This window comes from Mandrillus leucophaeus, unplaced genomic scaffold (assembly GCF_000951045.1).
Source record: "Mandrillus leucophaeus isolate KB7577 unplaced genomic scaffold, Mleu.le_1.0 Scaffold388, whole genome shotgun sequence".
In the NCBI taxonomy this organism is placed as follows: Eukaryota; Metazoa; Chordata; class Mammalia; order Primates; family Cercopithecidae; genus Mandrillus; species Mandrillus leucophaeus.
Genome location: NW_012104120.1, coordinates 2,171,993 through 2,191,946, shown reverse-complemented (window position 1 = coordinate 2,191,946; position 19,954 = coordinate 2,171,993). Strand labels below are relative to the sequence as shown.

General features: G+C 44.8%; 1 protein-coding gene across 1 annotated transcript in view; it reads right to left on the bottom strand.

Moving 5' to 3' along the window:
• WDFY4 (WDFY family member 4) overlaps nt 1-19,954 on the bottom strand; it is a 295,291-nt gene that overhangs the window by 149,253 nt on the left and 126,084 nt on the right. The window contains exons 31-38 of the mRNA XM_011990946.1: nt 18,102-18,227; nt 14,458-14,622; nt 11,428-11,631; nt 10,689-10,803; nt 9,333-9,490; nt 4,964-5,202; nt 2,939-3,057; nt 952-1,137 (exon numbers count right to left, since the gene is read on the bottom strand). Of these exons, the coding sequence (XP_011846336.1) occupies nt 952-1,137; nt 2,939-3,057; nt 4,964-5,202; nt 9,333-9,490; nt 10,689-10,803; nt 11,428-11,631; nt 14,458-14,622; nt 18,102-18,227 (1,312 nt within the window). The remainder of the gene's footprint in view (nt 1-951; nt 1,138-2,938; nt 3,058-4,963; nt 5,203-9,332; nt 9,491-10,688; nt 10,804-11,427; nt 11,632-14,457; nt 14,623-18,101; nt 18,228-19,954) is intronic.

Sequence of the window (19,954 nt, the reverse complement as noted above, 5' to 3'; positions counted from 1 at the left end):
CTGTTCCAACATGGGAGGACACAGCATTTCTCCCTTCCAGAGGATACAGCAACAAGGTACCATCTTAGAAGCAGATGCCAGACATAGCCCTCTGCAGACATCAGATCTACTGGCACCTTGATCTTGAACTTCCCAGCCTCCAGAACTGAGCAAATAATTTTCTATTATTTGTAAATCACTCAGTCTGTGGTATTTTGTTATGGCAGCATAAATGGACAAAACCAGGTATGTATGTACACATCTGCCAGGACTAATTTAGAAAGCCAATTAGAAGGAGATTCTGGACCACTGGACAGTCTGGGACAATACACATGGAAATAACTAACTCCTGAATCACTGCAAATTTTGTGATTCTGGAAGATGTACAAGTATAGGAAGTGTAAGTTGAAAACAGTGATCACCTTGAAAACAAAATTAAAACTTCATTCTTGCAGCTGCATTGACTAATATGCAAAAATGTTGTTTATTAGTACCAAATATTAATATGGTAAAAATGTTGAGGTCACTAACAGAATGCAAGAGACATTAATATTTTGGGGATGAAAACTTTCACTTCATGAAGTGACAGGACATGAGGAACCTAAGCTCAAGGTAATTGCATGACTTAGTGAAAGGTTTCAAAGCTGGTAGGTGGATATCAGAGTAGGACATAGAACCTCAAGTTCCTGAGCCCAGGCCACAGCCTCCACATGGGCCTCTTCCTCTAAGAAATTGCTGGAATCTTCTTGCTTGGTTGGCCCCTCTGGCCTTGCTTTCACCTAAGGTGCCATGTGATATTCATTCTTTGTAAGGAAAGATACATAAGATTTCAATGATAGAAATCCTATCCACTTAAGGGATGAGACAGAGGGTCTAGGTGGAAAAGGCTCTGGGCCCAGAGTAGAACCTTGCGGGAATTTGGCTCTGTGAGACCCAGGAGTTCCCATTCCCTTGGGCCGAGTGGATAGAGACCTAAGTAATGCTGCCAGGCCTTGAGCATCGTCTCCTCCCAGAGCGGTGTGACCTCTTCAATCTTCACTTCCCTCTCTCCAGATTTCACAGATAGATCAATCTTGAAGGCATCCTCCAGGGTCTGCTGCCTCTGTGCCACCAGCTGCTGCCAGAGAGTCTGCACTGTCTTCTGGATGTTGTGTTGGACTAGCAGAGAGAGCACATGGCACACTCAGGATGGCCTCAGTGACCTCCCAGAGAGGGCTGGAAGATGGTGTGTCATGAGTGGTTTTACCCACACCCTTCTCTCTTAAGGTCTTGAACATCACCCCAGCTTTGCAAGCTTCAGCCAGAAGCAATCAGTATGGAGAGCCACAAGCCTGACAACAACGCTACCAACACCCACGTAAGCTGGCCTTCCTCCACCTCCACCTGCCTGTCACCAATTTCTGCCTGCCTCACATGTCTAGGACTGGGAAATATCATTTATGAGTTCAGAGACCCCCACTCCCCACCCTGTAATTCTGTTGGATACCAGAGGAACACCTTGTGTGAGCTCTAGGTAGTCAAATAGCTCCACTCAAACAGCTCCTTCCAACCTTCCCTTACATGTTGACCACTCAGGGGAATGGACACCAAGCTCAAGGCTATCCTGTGGCTCAGAGCTCAGGAAACAACCAGTCCTCTTTCCTGGACCTTGCTTCTCACTACCCACCCATTTCAGTCCCCTGAAATTCTTCAGGTGTAAGCAGATCTAACAAGCCAACTGTGTCTGCTGTGCCCCACATCTGTAATACCCTGAACCACGCCTAAATTTCTTCTGATCTTGGACCAATGAGCCCCTGGAGACTGTTTCTCTCACCCTAAGGGAATGGACAGTGCCCAGCCCAGCTCTACCAGCCAAGTCCCAAAGTGTGTACATCCATGTTGTAATCAACACCATGTCCAATAAACTTTTAAAGTCACGAGATTTTTGAGCTTGGCAGCTACCTGACAGAACACAGAGGCCCTGTGTGTACAATCTTTTATTTTTGAGATGAAGTTTCACTCTTTTTGCCTAGGCTGGAGTACAGTGGCATGATCTTGGCTCACTGCAACCTCTGCCTCCCAGGTTCAAGTGATTCTTCTGCCTCAGCCTCCCGCGTAGTTGGGATTGCAGGTGCCCATCACTATGCCCAGCTAATATTTCTGTATTTATAGTAGTGACAAGGTTTCAGCATGTTGGCCAGGCTGGCTTGAACTCCTGACCTTAGGTAATCCACCTGCCTTGGCCTCCCAAAGTGCTGGGGTACATAAGCCACTGCACCTGGTTGTGTGTACAATCTTGTATCACAACATATCACCAGGTAAGTGGAACAGTCTGCAAACCAGACTGGCAGAAGGAGTGGCAGAGCTTCTGCTTCCTGGACCAAGGGAGAGCATAATCTCTCAAACACATAGAACGGGCTGCTAGAAAAATAACTGCTAATCCCTTTAACTTGATTTGAGATTAGTAAATTCAAGAATAAACTCTATTAAGCGAAAAGTCTTATAGATAGTAATGGGTTTATTTAATCCCTTCTCATTTACTAGGGAATGAAGCTGAGCAGCAACTAGGTAATGACTTGAACTAAATTAGGTGAGATGGGGCATGACAGTTTTAATTTACAGTAGAGTATCCTGGGATTAAGCTTCTAGTCAAACCAAGTCCCACAGAGCTTTCTCTTCACCTATCCATCCATTCATTCCTTTCCATTTCATTTCTAATATACAAAGACCAATCCAGTATTACTTTCTACCAGCTTGCCTTGCTATATACTAATACATGATTACTCTGGGAATTCATAAGTCTTCTGGCTTTTTGAAAATGTCCTTAATAGTATCTGCTTTCTTATTTTGGGAAGGACAAACTGAAGAATGCAACCCTAGCAGGTACCACTATCCAGTCACCACCCCTCTCTCTCTCTGTCTCTCTCTCTCTCACACACACACACACACACACACACACACAATGACAAATAAAATGTACCATCACTCAAACTTGGCAAATCTTCTTTTTTTTCTTTCACATCTTCATTTGGGGAAAGGAAGACTTGATGATAAGTAGACATTCTAGGCTTGGGCTCCAATCCAAATCCTTCTGGGTAACTAGTGGATAAGAGATTTTTCACTAAATTCCCATAAACTCCAGTTTCCTTGAGACCATTCCATTGCTCTTTATTACAAATAATCATCCTCCAATAATTACCTATATCAATATGGAAAAAAACTTGTCTAATCAAATTAAAGCAAACGCTTTATAAGAAATTCCACAGCAGATATTTTAGAGTGGCATTCTGAATAATAGGAGAAACACCTTCTCCTTATGAGAAATCTTGTGAAATCCCACCTGTGCTGCCAGCAGGCCCCCTCTGCCTGCTCCTGGTTCCCCACCATCAGAACTAGTCATTTCTTTCAGTGCATTCCCAAAGCATTAAACCCTGCCTTTGTTTGACATTGATTTCATCCTGCCTGGAGTGGGGCCAGGGTTGGCTTCATGGGCGTGCAACCTGTGCAATTACACAGGGCCCTGCACTAAGAAGAACCCTTTTTGGGGCTCTGCTGTCATCATCTTGAAATTTGGGGTATTTTTGGACACAAGTCTCGCATTTTAATTTTGCTGGAGGCCTCACATATGATGTAGCCAGTTCTAAGTGGGGACACAGTGGTTTATACATTAGGTTTCCCATGAACCATGTGCTCTGGGGGTCCCCATTGTGTTAATGTCCACGTGGCCATTATGACACAAACCAAATAGACACTCAGTAAATGTTCATGGATTGAACTGAAAATGACAAACATGGAAAGGAAAATAACCTGACATATGAGAATGCCCATTTTTGAAATTTCTAGAATAAAGTCAATCTTGCTAAACAGAGGGAACTAAGGAAGGTATCATCTCAAGCACATAATTCAGTTGTCATTCTGCTCCTCTTTACCTATGCTTCCAGGATGGATGAGGCCTAACTCCTGAAACAGGAAGAAAAAAAAGAAAAAGAAAAAGAAAGAAAAAGAAAAACCTCCCCAAATTAAACCACATACTGAAAATGGATTATTTTCTTTCATTCAAACACAAGTGCCTCCTCTGGGCTAGGAGGGTTCCCCAAGGCTTCCCAGAGAGTTTTATGAGAAGTCAATGCTAGTGCTTTGTACTGTTCAGTGGTCAGCACTACAGGACATGGAGGACTGTTTTTTTTTTTAAGTGATCAAACATAATTTTTGTTAGGATGACTATAATGAAGGAAAAGGACAAGAGTGAAGTGTGACATCCCATAGTCCTCTCTCCCTCTACACTCTCAAGCTCTAGTCATAAGACATCATATTCACAAGACATCATATTCACAGGCAGCAGGATGCTGAGATGCTGGAGAATGTGGTTCATGCACGCTGACACAGAGAGAGAGAGAGAGATGGGAAGTATGTTCACTTTCCGTCTCTCTCTCTGTGTCAGTGTGCATGAACTACATTCAGTTTTGGAAATCTGATGTATTTCCAAACTTGGGCTTCAAGAAAAGGACTTAAATAAGTTTAATTTAATAGCTTTTTAACTAGCATTTTTATGGATGTCATTTTGTGTCATATATTGTAGGCATATGTAATTTTTTTCCTGAAAGCAAAATTATTCCTGCATTGCACAATACATTATATTTTTGCATTCTAAGATTGTAATTATCAAATGATAATATTTCTAGAATCTGGCTACATCATAAAATCAATGTGTACATCTAATGTTGGCATTTTCTGCCTCAAAAATTAAATCAATGAGGTACCTTACAATCTTAGAATTGTAGAAATAGGGTAAATTATTATTTCATGATGATTCTAGCTGCTGTCACATGGACAAGTTTGGGGATTACTTACCATGTTATCAAACATTTCACAAAATATGGAAGACCAGATAAACAAAAGGATGGTATCATTTATACAGACCTCAGTCCTCAATCAAGCTTCCCTCTAAATCTCTCCTTTCTGCATGGACCACCAGCAGGCAAGGAAACAAGTGGGCAGCTCTTACCTTCTCTCATTGAGTAGCAAAAGGCAATGCATGAGACACAGGAGGAAGCTGACGTTGGAATTGTAGGTGGCAAAGACAACATCCCAGTGCTCCTGCAGAAAGCCCAGGATGCTGAGAAGGCTGAGGCATTCAGAGAGGGACTGCTGGGGCTTGGATAGGCAATAAAGAATGACTTTATTTAAACTGCTGTATAAAGTGCTGAGGACAGTGTCCCTTTGAGAAGAGGCAGTCTCAATGACCTGTGTCATTAAAAAAAAAACACACATACACATACTTGTGAGTGCTTTGCAATTTTAGTTACAGATCCAGTTTACCACAAAAATAATATAATCAAAAAGTGACATGGCTTATTGCCCAAAGTAATTTATAGATTCAATGCTATTCCCATTCAGCTACCATTGATATGCTTCACAGAATTAGAAGAAACGATTTTAAAATTCATATGGAGCCAAAAAAGAGCTCATATAGCCAAGACAATCCAAAGCAAAAAGAACAAAGCTGGAGGCCTCACGCTACCTGACGTCAAAGTATACTACAAGGCTGCAGTAACCAAACAGTGTACTGTTTTTGTACAGAACTGGTACAAAAACAGACACATAGACCAATAGAACAGAATAGAGAACTCAGAAACAAGACCACATGTCTACAACCATCTGATCTTTGACAAACCTGACAAAAACAAGCAATGGGGAAAGAATTCCCTATTTAATAAATGGTGCTGGGAGAACTGGCTAGACATATGCAGAAAATTGAAACTGGACCCCTTCCTTATACCTTACATGAAAATTAACTCAAGATGGATTAAAGACTTAAATGTAAAACCCAAAACTATAAAACTTCTAGAAGAAAATCTAGGCAACACCATTCAGGACATAGGCACGGGCAAAGATTTCATGACGAAGTCAAAAGCAGTTGCAACAAAAGCAAAAATTCACAATGAGATCTAGTTAAACTAAAGAGCTTCTGCACAATAAAATAAACTATCATCAGAGCAAACAGGCAATCTATAGAGTGGGAGAAAATTTTTGCAATCTATCCATATGTCAAAGGTCTAATATACAGAATCTACAAGGAAATTAACAATTTTATAAGAAAAAAACAAACAACCCCATTAATAAATGGGCAAAGGACATGAACAGACACTTCTCCAAAGAAGACATTCTTGTGGCCAAAAAATACATGAAAAAAAAATGCAACATCACTCATCATTAGAGAAATGCAAATCAAAACCACAATGGGATACTATCTCATGCCAGTCAGAATGGCAATTATTAAAAAGTCAAGAAACAACAGATGGGGTGAAGTTGCAGAGCAATAGGAACACTTTTACGCTGTTGGGAACGTAAATTTGTTCAACCATCATGGAAGGCAGTGTGGTGGCTCCTTAAAGATCTAGAACTAGAAACACCATTTGACCCAGCAATCCCATTACTGGTATATATCAAAAGGAATATAAATTATTATGCTACAAAGACACATGCACACGTATGTTCCTTGCAGCACTATTCACAATAGCAAAGACATGGAATCAACCCAAAAGTCCGTCAATAATAGACTGGATAAAGAAAATATGGTACATATATACCATGGGATACTATGAGCCATAAAAACGAATGAGCTCATGTCCTTAGAAGGGACATAGATGGAGATGGAAGCCATTATCCTCAGCAAACTAACGCAAGAACAAAAAACTAAATACCACATGTTCTTACTTGTAAGTGTGAGCTGAACAATGAGAACACATGGACACAGGGAGAGGAACAACACACACTGGGGCCTGTCAGTGGGTAGGGTGGGGAGAGGGAGAGCATTAGGAAAAATAGCTAATTCATGCTGGGCTTAATACCTAGGTGATGGGTTGATAGGTGCAGCAAACCACCATAGCACACATTTACCTATGTAACAAACCTGCACATTCTGCAATGTACCCTGGAACTTGAAATAAAAATAAAAGTGACATGGCTGGGTATAGTGGCTCACATCTGTACTGCTAGTACTTTAGGAGACCAAGATAAGAAGATCTCTTGAGGACAGGTGTTCAAGACCAGCCTGGGCAGCAACATAGTAAGACCCTATCTTTCCAAAAAGTTTAAAAAAAAATTTATCCAGGCAAGGTAGTACATGTCTATAGTCCTAGCTACTCAGGAGGCTGAGAGGGGAGGATTGTTTGAGCCCAGGATTTCGAGGCTGAGGAGAACTAGGATCCTGCCACTGCACTCCGACCTGGATGACAGGGCAGGACCTTGTCTCTTAAAAAAAAAAAATGACACGACCTGAAATTCAAATAGGACTAGTTTCTTCTACTTTCAGGTGTTTATTTAAGGAAATGATCAATCAAGGCTATGCAGAATGTAGGTGAAAAGTTGTGTTAAAAAAGGTTGAAAGTTTGTTGTAGTCATATTACAGAAAATAGATTTGGTGACCCAAGATTTCTGAAACACTGGTAACAAGATTGACATTCAATGTATGAGAACATGCTATTAGTAGTATCTAATTTAAAAAATAGTCATGTGTCATTATTAATAGTTATCATAGAATTCTTACAGTATTCCAGGTATTATGCTAAGCATTTTGCATAGATTTGCACATACTGCCTGTTTGTCATAAAAACACCATAGATGCTAAGTTACCCCACTGTAGGGATAAGAAGCTAAGGGTCAGAGAGGCTGGGTGGTTCAGCAAGGGTCAAACATACACTGGACACTTGAGCCATGCTCTTAACCATCATATCATCTACTGGAGATGGAGTCCAGAAGATTTTAGTTCAAAAGAAACTTAGAGGGAGAAGCAGAAGACCCTGATTTGTAGCCTTAGCATGGACTAGTCCATACATCTCCAAACATTTGTTTGGCTTCCATGAAAAGCATCTATAATACAAAGAGTGTGCACAAAGTTTTTCAGTCCGATAGAAAATGAATTTGTTATAGGCTACTCCCTTAGAATTTCACGGGTAACACAATGTTTCTACTCATGAAGTGAAGGTCTGTGTAAACCTGTTGGGGTTTCGGATTCATTTCTTTATCATGGTCCTCTCCTGCTCCTCAGATGGGTCTCGAACTGAGGTTAAGAGGGGCAGACATCACAGACAGCCAGCAGGAGAGGAGGCCGGTGGATATGTGGGGAGCTGAGCCCTCGGGCCCGGTCCCCCTGAAGGCACCATGGCCCCCACTGGCACCTATGTTTGGAATACTAGCTGGGAGTCCATGCTTTAGCCATAGGGAGCTCAGCAACTTCTTTCCATTTACAACACAACTTGCCAGGAATCTGATTTTAACCCTCACAGAGCTGACAAGGGCAGGGCTATTTCTCCTCTCTTGGAGTTGTTCCTTAAGAAGCCTTTGAATTCAAGTCTTTCCAGGTTTACCTGGACCTGCTCATCAGACAAGTGAAGATGACTCTAGAAACTGTGCAGAGGCCCAGTCCTGGGGTCTGTGGGTGACTCTGCAGTCAGAAGGGAGCCAATTTCACTCTCTATGAGATGTGAAGAGGAAGGAGAGTAGTCCTCCTAGTTCTGCTGCAGAGAGCATACCCAGGACTGCTGGCAGGAGCTGCTGGAGGTAGATCCCAGCTTGATAAGAGAAAGTTCTTTCTAAGAATCACAGACGTCCCCCTGGGTGGGACAACCTGAACTTTAGTGGGTTCCCCATCACAGGGAGGGTTTGAGCAAAGGTTGTATGGAGGCTTGTCAGGAAGTCTCCAGCTTGTAATGGGGCTGAGATCTAAAAAAAATGGTCTCTTTTGATGCTAGAATTTTGAGATTGTACAATTCTCTCTGTGTGTATACGCATGCACATACACACACCTACATTCAATAGTGGCCCTATAGGCATGCATTTGTACAGGTAGGTATGTAGTTATACCTGTTTATCTGGAAAAAAAAAAGGGGGCACAGGCAAGAATAAAAAGACAAGGTTAAAATAGATGCCTGTCTCCACTGCAGGAAGGCACAAATACAACAGACAGAGTTAGTACTAAGGAAGAAAATAAAATAGGTCTTGCGGAGACAAAGGCCTTTGTGGCCCTTTCTTAGTTGAGGAGGAATAACAACAATTAAGGTCAAACCAACAATCCCAATACAAACGCAAAGGGAAGGAAGCAGGTTTTAGGAGTTTACAGAGCTCAGGTGCAAGTGCAGGGAGCTGAGGCTTCCAATCCCTGGGACTGGGCTCAGGTGGCCTGAGGTAAGAACCCTGCAGGACTTGCAGTAGTCTCCAGGTACTACCTGGGCCTAAAGGGCCTCCCACTTCCTCCCACCTGGCTCAGATTCTACTCCAGGGAGGGAGGGCAGATCCAGTGGGACCAACTGGACAACAGCCAGGAGCACATCATTCAGATCCACATGGACACCTGGTCAGTGAACAGCTCTTACCACCATGATGTGCTCCAGGATGAAGAGGAGGATATGCCTAGGGTCTGCTGAGAACATCCCGCTGTACAGCTTCTCCACCAGCTTCTGGGTGAAGCAGGAGATGTTGGCAAGTGAAGGGGCAGCAGCAGCTTCTGCACTTGGCTGAGGCTCTTTGCTGTCTGTGGAGTGAGGGGACAGGTGGAGGTGAGAGTCTAAATGGACTTCTCTCCATGACAGTCTCCAAGCCCCTTGTGGTGACCAACTGCATCTTATTTACCTCCGTTTACCCCATGGCTCCAAAGATGAAGTCTTGTACTGAGGAGGTGCCCAACACACACACATTTAATCAAAGTGAACAGATCTTGAGTAATCTGGTCAGTGACATAAACCAAGTGGTGAGAAAGCAAGCAAGGGGAAGCATTTCTTCCTGTGGCTTTTTGGAGGAGGACGGGAAGAATGTGCTGCCTGAGACAAATGAGCAGGCATCATGATGACCAGGGGCCCTGCTGCTACACTGGGCAGAGGATAAAGCCATACTGTCAATATCCGTTTATGCTCACCAACACAGCAGGCACTGTGCTCAGCCATGTGTGTGATGATCTTAGCTAACCGCTAGCACAACCCTGTGAGTTCACCACGACTGTCGTCCTCACTCACGGGTCCAGACACCTGACTAGAGTCGCATGACTGTCCAGTGGCAGAGCCAAGTCCAGAACTGGGGTTGCCAAAACCACAATTCACCACCCTGCTACTCTCCTGCATTCCAGTCTCTCCATGAGAAAGATCATGAAGTCAGGGCTTCTGAGTGGGAGGCAAGGAGAAGTCCAGGGGAGAACTCGTGTTCCTAGGGATTCCTGTGGCTTGGGAACCACAGAAAAGGCTTTTGTTTAGGCTTGTCGAAAAGGTACAGCTGTCCTGGAATCAAGTTTTTTTAATGAAACTTCTATTTTAAGCTCTGAAGGGGCATGGCAGCGTCTTCATCCAGGTTCATTGTTTAAGAAACATCAACTGTGCTCCTATCCTGTACCCAGGCAGGATGCTGAGCACAGAAGGTTAAATTCCGATATCTTGGCTTCCATTATGGGAAGAGGCTGCATTTCTACTGAGGCTATAGGAGAGCCAATTTTTGCTCAGAGGACAAGAGGGCTTTCTGTCTGTAAGTGGCATGGACAAGGGTGTCATGGAAAGTAGCAAGTACCCCTCCACTGCGCCCCAAGGCAGGAGCCAGGGAGTTATTGTTGATGATGCCTGGAGGGACTGATGCCAGGGGGAGGCAGCATCCCACAGCTAGGGTCAGCTCCCGGCCAGCATGCTGGTTTCCCCTCCGCTGTCAGCAGCCTCATGTCATGAATGGGGAGGACCAGTTGCCCCACTCACCTCTGAGCATCGCTGCGTCACCTCTACTTGTCATGTGGAATATTTCCATAGCAGAAAGCAGGATCTTGGACTGGAAGTCTCGCTTCTGTTGGCTGGTGGCGTGGTCTGGAGAAGCCTGGAAGCACAGCCCGGGACTGAGACAACAACCACAGGGCCATCGTGTCCACCCACTGCCCACCGCCTCCCTAGCCTGGCTGGGGCATTTAGGCCACATCTGCCACCAGTGTGGGCTGCTTACAATTGCCCCTTCTCTGGGGGACCACACTCTGTGACCAGGCTGCCTCGTCCAGGAAGCAACGCCCATTTCCGAGGGTAAGGAGGCAAGTCGGGGGGGCCCATAGCCCATGGCTACCTGTCAGGTGCTGCAGGTGGGGCCAGCCCTGAGAGGCAGAGAGCAACCCAGAACAGCCGTTGGGCCAGGCTGCAGCTGGGACCACCACTGGGCTAGCTTCACCTCCTGCCCCTCTGTCTCTCTCCCCGCTTCTCCTGAGAACACCCCCTCCAACCCACTGGCCAATAACTCACTTACACAAAACTTCCACCTCTGGCTCTGCTTCTAGGGACCCTGCGCTCACTCCTCTATCACCTGTTGCTCTTTTGGGGCCCATGGTTCACAGATTCCCCTTCACTCGCTGTGGCCCCCAGGCCCTCTGTCTCCCTGGGTGCATCCTGCCCTTGCAGTGCCTGCATCCCAGCAGCCTCCACAGCACAGAGCCCAACGTCACCTTTTCCAACCCACCTCCAAGAGCACCTCCAGGGGCAGCCACTGCTTGGGGCTGGGGGCTCCAAGCAGAAGCTCCCTCAAGAGGAGCTGCGTGAACTCCCTTAGCTGCCTCCGGGCGGGATGTGTCTCGGTGGGAGCCTGGAGACCCTCCACTGTGCTGTCGCCTTCAGCTGCAGCCTCAGGACTGCTGGTGTTCCGGGTGGACTCAGTCCCAGCCCCCTCAAAGACAAGAGAACCCCAACATGAGTGGCCTGCCCTGCCTCAAGCTCTTTCCCACCAACCTGTGCCATGTGCATGGCAGGATTATTGTCATGCCCAGTGACATGTATGGAAATTGAGGCTCTGCACAGGAAAGCGATTTGCCCAGGGTCCAGCTGCTCATAAGGTGGCCTGCTGCAGTTTGAGAACATGAGATGCCAAGTGTTGTGCAAACAAGCTAAACCATAGAGTCAGAGAGGCCTGCAGTGTTCATGATGAACTCCGGAATGTGCCAGGAGCAAGCTGCTTCACATCTCCAAGCCACAGCTCCCCATCGGTTAAATAGAGACAATAAAAACCATCTGACACCGGATCTGGGAGAATGGCATGAGAGAATAACGAACGTGGCAATGCCCAGCCCCTGGTAGACAGTCAGAGAGAGTCAGTGCCCATCTTGTGATGGGGAGCTCACCTCTACTTCCTGCCCAGTCTCTGCTGATGCCCACAGACAGGCTCCCCAGGCAAGAACGGTGGAGAAGTGGGACTACAAAGAGTTCTTTCCTCTAATTCCTGAAGTGCTTTGGCATCCACTCCTTTGTTTTATATTTATAAAATGTTGGGAGATCAGTAAGACAGGGGTCATTACCCCCAGATACGTCCAGGAGGACACAAAGATGCTGGAGGCCGAATGACACGCCCAAGGACACGCGGCCAGGGACTCCTGACTCCCAGCCCATGAACTTCTCCTGCGCATTCATCTGTTAGCACCTCCCTTTGCTCATTCATAAAATTAATGCGGCCATTCTTAATTAAGCCATAAAATGAATTTAATGGCACCTAGGGAGGTAGTGACTGCATTAATTACCTCCGTGCGGCCTTGATTGGAAAGATGCCATATAAATTCACAGCAAATCCAAGCCTTTGGCCACCAGCCTTCTGCATGAAGGGGGTCTGGTATGTTTTCTATACAACAAAAGCCTTGGCAGAGCTGACCTGGAGCTGCAAAAGGCAAAGATGGCTGGGAGGTGCACCTTGGAATTAGAGCCAGAAGCCCCAAGGCAAAAGCCTGACCTCGCCTGCGGTCAGCTGGGGGTGTGACTCTGGGCCAGACCCTCCCCTGGGCAGGAACTGCTGACCATGGGGAGCAGGAGCCCTGGGTCAGAGTATGCACCTGGGCTGCTGGCAGGGGCACTCGGCTGGAACCCCAACTCAGCAGATGGCGAGCCTGACCCTTGGGCATGGGGGCTGAGCTGGGTATCTGCATAGAGAATGTTAGGCCTCTGGACCCCTGCAGAAAACCCGCCCAGGGAAGTGTCAAGGGGCAGCCTGTAGGCTCGCCCTTGCTCTCTCCCTGGCCAGGCTGCCTGCACCTCTGGCTGCGGGTCCTATCCCCCTCTCTCCTACAACCAGCGCTGCATTCCTTCACTACTATTTGCTTTGTTTTTTATCTTACTTTTTAGTAAGTTACTTGATATACACTCATAAAACTATTTCAAAATTATGTTATCTTTTTATGAAACTTCTGGTCTTTATATTTAGTCTTTTTATTAAAACCAATTACTTTTAAGATTTATTTGGCCATTTAATTTTATTTTAAACTGACTGTAATGAAAAGGACAAGGCTTTAGGGTAAGAGTGAGATTTAAACCCTGGTTCTGTCACTTGTTAATCGCATGATGTTCAGTACATTTCACTCTTCCAGTCAATCTGGGAGATGAGTTTTGTGACCTTCAGTAAGCCTGGAGGAAACTGGTGAGCACTGCTTTGCCTCTCTGAATCTCAGCTTTCCCTCTCAGACACCACCTTCATCAGGTGGCAGTTCAGGTTCTCTAAAGCACCAGTTTCAGGAGATGGAGGCTGTCGCCATGGGTATGCTTCTGGAAAAGGTTAGCTAAGAGAGCATGTTGCTCATTCATTTGGGCATTTAGCAAATGTTTATGGAGCAACCACTACAGACCCGGCATTGCACTTGACATGGATTATAAACTCCCCTATGTAGCATTGTTCACCTTTCAAATATGCTCCTTTAGCTACAGTTGGCAACTTGCAGGAAGACACAGTTAGCTTGCTTACCCTCACTGGGTCTCCACTTCCTAATCCACCAGAGTGGAGGTGGTTGTGTGAATTTCTGCCCTTCCTTCTTCCATACCTGACCTTCTTCTTTAGTCCTCACCTGCTTCTCGCCTCTCAGCTCCCAGGAGCTCTTAGCTTACCTGAGTCCCACATGGCCCTGACTCAGCCAACCCTTGACCTGCTGGGCCTAGCTGGAGGCCCCAAACTCACATGTCTTCCCATAGCTCCTTCTCTAACCACCAGAGCATAAGACTCAAGACTTCATCCTTAAATCAGGCTCTGCCCTCCCCTTGACTTGCCTGGCTCTAAGTTGGGCCTCTGCAAACCCACTGCCTAGAAGGGCACACAAGTCATGGCCCAGGGGACTGCAAGTGGGACGAGGGTCCCAAGAGCAAAAGTTCTTGCAGGATGCCCTCCCAGGACTGCCCTCCCCCATATGGTGCACAGTAGCAGGCTTCCTGGAATGAGATTCACTGTCTCCCCTTGTCAGTGCCTGTGTATGGCACAGAGAATGGACTTTATCTGCCATTAGACTTCTCGTTACTGAGATTCTTAACAGCTCAAAAGAAGTATTGAATCTCAGAGCTGAAAATGACCTCGAGGTGTATCTCACCCAAAAAAGGAAGATTACCCAAGCTGCTTATTCAATGTTCCCCTCAAGTTGCCTTAAAATGTATTTTAATTTTAGGGGGGTGGGGAGGGATTTTGCCCTTTGCCCTTGAAGGATAATGATGCTTACACCTGCTCTCTGGGTAGGGCAGCAACATGTCCTACCTTTTGGGCTCCCAGGGGGAAGGTGGCTATGGCCAAGGTCTGGAGGAACTCCGGGGCTCGCCACGCCGAGTCCTGGGGGTAGGTGCGGTGCACGAGGCTGAGGAACTGCAGCACGCTGGTTGGGAACGTCTGTGCCCAGGCACCATCCTCAGAACCTGCCAGGGGCTGAGGCACACTTGGTGAGAGGTGGTGCAGGGCAGCATGATGGGGGTTGCCTCCCTAACCAGAGGAGCTGAGGTCTAGGGAGAAGACTCCTTCCTGAGACTTTCAACAAGACACATTAAGACTTCAGATCAGCACCAGACACTAACGTTAATTGTGGAAGGGTTTAAAATGTGCAGATGTTGTAAGGGCTTCATACATATGCCTCTTCTCACACCCGCAACAACCCTCTGAAGTAGGTTCTATGTTTACCTCTAGCCTTTTTCTCTTATCTTTTAAGTTCCTGCATTTTATTTTTGATACTTGTCTACTGTATTGGGTAGATGATGCTTTCCTGACACAGATCTTGATTGTACCAAATTCACTAAGTAACTTTGTTATTGCTGTTTATACATACATGTTAGATCCTAGAAGGCTGAGTCCTGTTTTTCACCAAGTCTAAAATTCACATCTTTAATATAGAAATTTAACCTTTTTATGTTTGCTGTTAAGATGTACATGTTTGGTCTTATATCTTTACTTCTCTCAGCATATTACATATTTTCTTTGTTTTAAATACTTGCATGTGATTCCTTTTGTTTACTTTATTTTGAATAACATTACTTGATTAAATAGGTAACAGATTCCTTATGCTCCATACAGAAAATATACATCTTTTCAGACACTCCTAAATTAATTGCTCATTAGACCTACAATAAAACCATGAATAAATTTCTCAAAGATGAAAAATATACAGATCACATGATCTCAGCAGGGCAAAAACATAATTAGAAATAGAGAACAAAAGTTTACAACCCAAAAATCTCCACCACATGGACATTAACAAATGTGAATCAAATAGATCTTTAAAATTGCAATCACAGAAATTCCAGAACATAACAAAAAATGAAGATGCCAAAATCAAAATCTTAGAAATTGACAGAAATAAAATCAGGAGACTGATAAATGTACCCAAGAGCTGGTTATTTATTTAAGTCCACAAGCCTTCAACTCCTAAGTCACAAGAGAGGCCGAGAAGGAGAGAGCAGGACACAAACTGAGAATACGAAGGGAGAAACAATCACACAGAAAATGACATGAGTTATAGGAGACCATTTGTGCAAATTAAATGAATGGGAAATTATTTTAAAATATCAGTTAACTAAACTAGGTCAAGAAGACATTTAAAAGCCTAAACAAGCCAATAATAATGGGACAAATTTAGGTCCAGGCAATTTCATAGGAACAATTAAAATAAGACAAAAATCATGGATTTAACATCTCGCTGAATACAAAGAAAGAAGTCTTTCTTATATAATATTAGCATAATACTGATGTAAAAACCTGAAAAATATATAACAAAAAGTAAACTGCAGGCTAATATCATTTATAAGGATGCAGGAAATCATAAAGAAAATACAAACAGAGGCTAGGCATGGTGGCTCACGCCTGTAATCCCAGCACTTTGGGAGGCTGAGGTGGGTGGATCACGAGGTCAGGAGTTCAAGACCAGCCTGACCAACAGGGTGAAACCTTGTCTCTACTAAAAGTACAAAAATTAGCCAGGCGTGGTGGTGGTGCACGCCTGTAATCCCAGCTACTCAGGAGGCTGAGGCAGGAGAATCGTTTGAACTCAGGAGGCAGAGGTTGCAGTGAGCCAAGATAGTGCCACTGCACTCCAGTCAAAGCGACAGCGAGACTCCGTCAAAAAAAAAAGAAAGAAAATACAAACAGAATAAAGACAGAGTGACTAAATGAGGTCTTCACAAGAATGCAAAGAAATCTATTGATGTAATTCATCATAGGAAACTGGCTACAAGAAAAAAAAAGCATAGGATGATCGAATTGTGTACTAAAAGGGTATCTAATAATAGCAATAAAAACACTTCTGAGCCTGGCCAACATGATGAAATCCCGTCTCTACAAAAATACAAAAATTAGCTGGGCATGGTGGTTCACGCCTGTGGTCTCCGCTACTCGGGTGGCTGAAGTGGGAGGATCATTTGAGCCTGAGAAGCGGAGGCTACAGTGAGCTGAAATCACACCACTGCACTCCAGCCTGGGCAACAGAGCAACACCCTATCTCAAAAAAGAAAAAAAAACTTGTTTCAAAAAGGGCAAAATGTGGGATCTCTACTTTTTCAGCATAATCCCACACACCCAGAAAAACTGGCAAAAGACATAATCAGGCAATTGACAGCAAAATAGAGAGAGAGGAAAATAAATAAAGATAACTAATAAACATATGAAAAATGGTTTCAACCTCACTAATAATAAATGCAAAAGAACTCAACTATGAAGCCATCATCAGTTTGGCCATGATGTTGAGGCTGTGAGGATGGGGCTGAGCCTTCTGTACAAGATGAGTTAGATATTCACTGGTGGGATGTGTGTGCATAATGACTAATTCAATCTTTCTGAGAAGCACATCCAAAAGAAAATGCATGAAGGCACATTTTGACCTGCTATACCACATCCCAGAATACACACTAAGGAGGTCATCAAGATAGAAAGAAAGATATTTGTTTAAGCAAGTTCATTACGAACAACACTCTGTAAAACAACATAAATTTCTATTACAAATACAAATGATCTCCATTATTTTTTATTTTATTTGCCTGAGAAGAGGTCCACAAATACTGAGGAAAAAAGGCAAAAGGGTTGCATGTGGTCTCATCCTCTGTGAGGATATGGTTGAATCTTGGAGAAGTGTCTGGAAAGATTCCACCAAATTCACAGTGCTCATTTTTGGGTGGATGTATGTCAGGTGGGTGTTGTTTACTTTCTGTTTTTCCCTTTTGTTTACTTTCTGTTTTTCCCTTTTGTTTAAATGTTAAAGGTAATCATGTATCATTTTACAAAAGCAGTAAGTTTCCCCATACAATTAAGCCTCCAATTGCCTTTGGTGCCTACAGGATGAGGTCAGAATTTTTCCGCCTCTTCTGGAAACCCTTCCTGACCTGGCTCACCATTAATTATTCCTGTTCACAAGTCACATGGCCTCTACCCCATGTCTAAAATAACTCTTCTGCTCACCACCCACCTCTACTGGACCTTGAAGGCTCAAATTAAAAGCTTCTCACTCCAGAAGCCTCTCCATGCCCTGCCTGCAACTGGCGGCCATCTGCCTTCACTAAGTCAGGTCCCTTCCCCAGGTCACTCATGAGCAAGGAGATGGACTCACTGAGAGGAGAGGCCCCTCCTCCTGCTAAGAAATGTTCCCTTTGACTGAAGGCAATAAATCTCCCAGTGAAGAACCCCAATGCTTAAACAAATGATAAACAGGTATCACCTGCAAGAGCACATAAAGCTCAGAGACCTATAGGCTGGGTTTCCAGTTGTGCCCCTGAGTCACCTCTAGGAACCTACCTCACCTCTTCTACAGGATCTAGCTAATTACTGGCATTAGTGGGAAGATGGTAGGAGAAAAGTCTAGGTGACCCTTCCAAACTGGTCTTCCCATCAGAACCTCCTTGGGGCAGCATGTGGGGAATGGGTCTCACCTGGCTCATGGTGGCTTTCAGCATTTCCAGGAGCAGCAAGGCACCTTCTGTGCACAGCCCAGCCTGGAGGACTTCTTCCTGGTGGTGCCTCTGCAGGAGCCACTGAAGCATGGCATCAAGGCTGTCCTGGAAGAGGAGGCAGGGGCTGTAAGCAGACCTACTGCTACTCACCAAGAGAACCAGCTTTGCAGCCAGTTCACATGTTTCCAGGGGGGTCCCCAGTGGGAAAAGCAAAAGAGCACAGTAGCAGCCTAGGTGGTTGATCCACAGGAATAATTTCACCCCACTAGATGGTGCATAAGGGAAAAAGCACCTCTAAGAAAGTGCTGAAGACCTCCTAGAGACTGGCATCTAGTTCAGTTATTTTGGTCTGACATCATAAGTCAACATGCTAATCAACTTTAATTAACTTTTATAAATTAGATTATATAAGATGTATAAAGAATTCAAAGGTTTCAGGGGAAACTTCGGCATGTAGAGGTTTAGAGAGATTCTAAACCTGGGGTTTAGAATCAGGATGGCCTGACTCTGACTTTTTAATAGCTGAGCTCAGGCAAGCTATTGAGCTTCTTGGCAGTTCAGTTTCCTTCTCTGTGAAATGAGAATTACATTATCTACCCCATGGGATTGTTTAAATATCAAGCAAAATAAAATACGTAAAACATCTATCACAGGTTCCAACACTTAGCAGACATCTGTTTCCTGAGATATGTTAGTGAAATAAAAACTCAGGGTCTCAATGACCTTAGTAAAGCATATTAAAAACTTTATTTTGAAGTGTAATCTACAATGCCATTAGCATATGTCAAGATTTAGATTTGTCAACTATAAAGATATTCAAAAGGAGTAGATTTTTTAACCTGCTCTTTGCAAAGCCACGCCCCTCCCATATTTCAATTCAGTTCAGTTCAACTCAACTCGATTAAGACCAAGAAACAGTTTCCAAGTTGGCTATTTGTCAGGTTCCAGGAAGTTGAGTGAAAGGTGGGCCCGCTCTTTAGGGGCTCAGTTTCTAAGAAGGCAGGCACACATTTGTGTTGGTGCCACCCATATAGGGTAAACTACACTGAGGCACAAAGGAGGAAATGGTCTCCTCTCTCTGGGGGTCTAAGTAGGAAGTAGCATCTAAGCTGAGTGCTAAGGGAGGACACTCTCCCCAGGCAGACGATGGTGGGAAAGAGGAGTGAGTAAGGGCAGCAGTGCGGGTGAGCACAGAGCAGCTGGTCTTACTGGAGATGATTTAGGAGAGTCACAGCTGAGGGCAGGTGAATTGCAGCTGGGTTGGAAAGCTACATCAGGCAGTCAGAGATGAGGGAGCTTGGTGCCAGCTATGAAGTCTGACCCTGATGCTGCAGGTGTGAAAGTCACCTGAATTTAGTGCAAGGGAGAAGGTGCATACAGTGAGTACAGAGTCCTCTTTGGAGAAATGTGGCCAAGGAAGGACAGGAAAGTGACCAATAGGCAGCAGTTGGTCAGGAGTGTTATCAAGGGGCAGCCTCTGGTTTTAGGTGGGATGCAGCTAAGCATAATTATGGCTTATGAGGAACGGATTGATAGAAAAGGAAAAACTGAAAATACAAAAGGAAGAAAGGGGGCCGGGTGCGATGGCTCACACCTGTAATCCCAGCTGTTTGGGAGGCCAAGGTGGGTGGATCACCTGAGGTCAGGAGTTTGAGACCAGCTTGGCCAACTTGGCAAAACTACATCTCTACTAAAAACACAAAAATTTACCAGGCAAGGTGGTGGGTGCCTGTAATCCCAGCTACTTGGGAAGCTGAGACAAGAGAATCGCTTGAATCCAGAAGGCAGAGGTTGCAGTGAACCGAGATCACACCACTGCGCTTTCCCAAGGT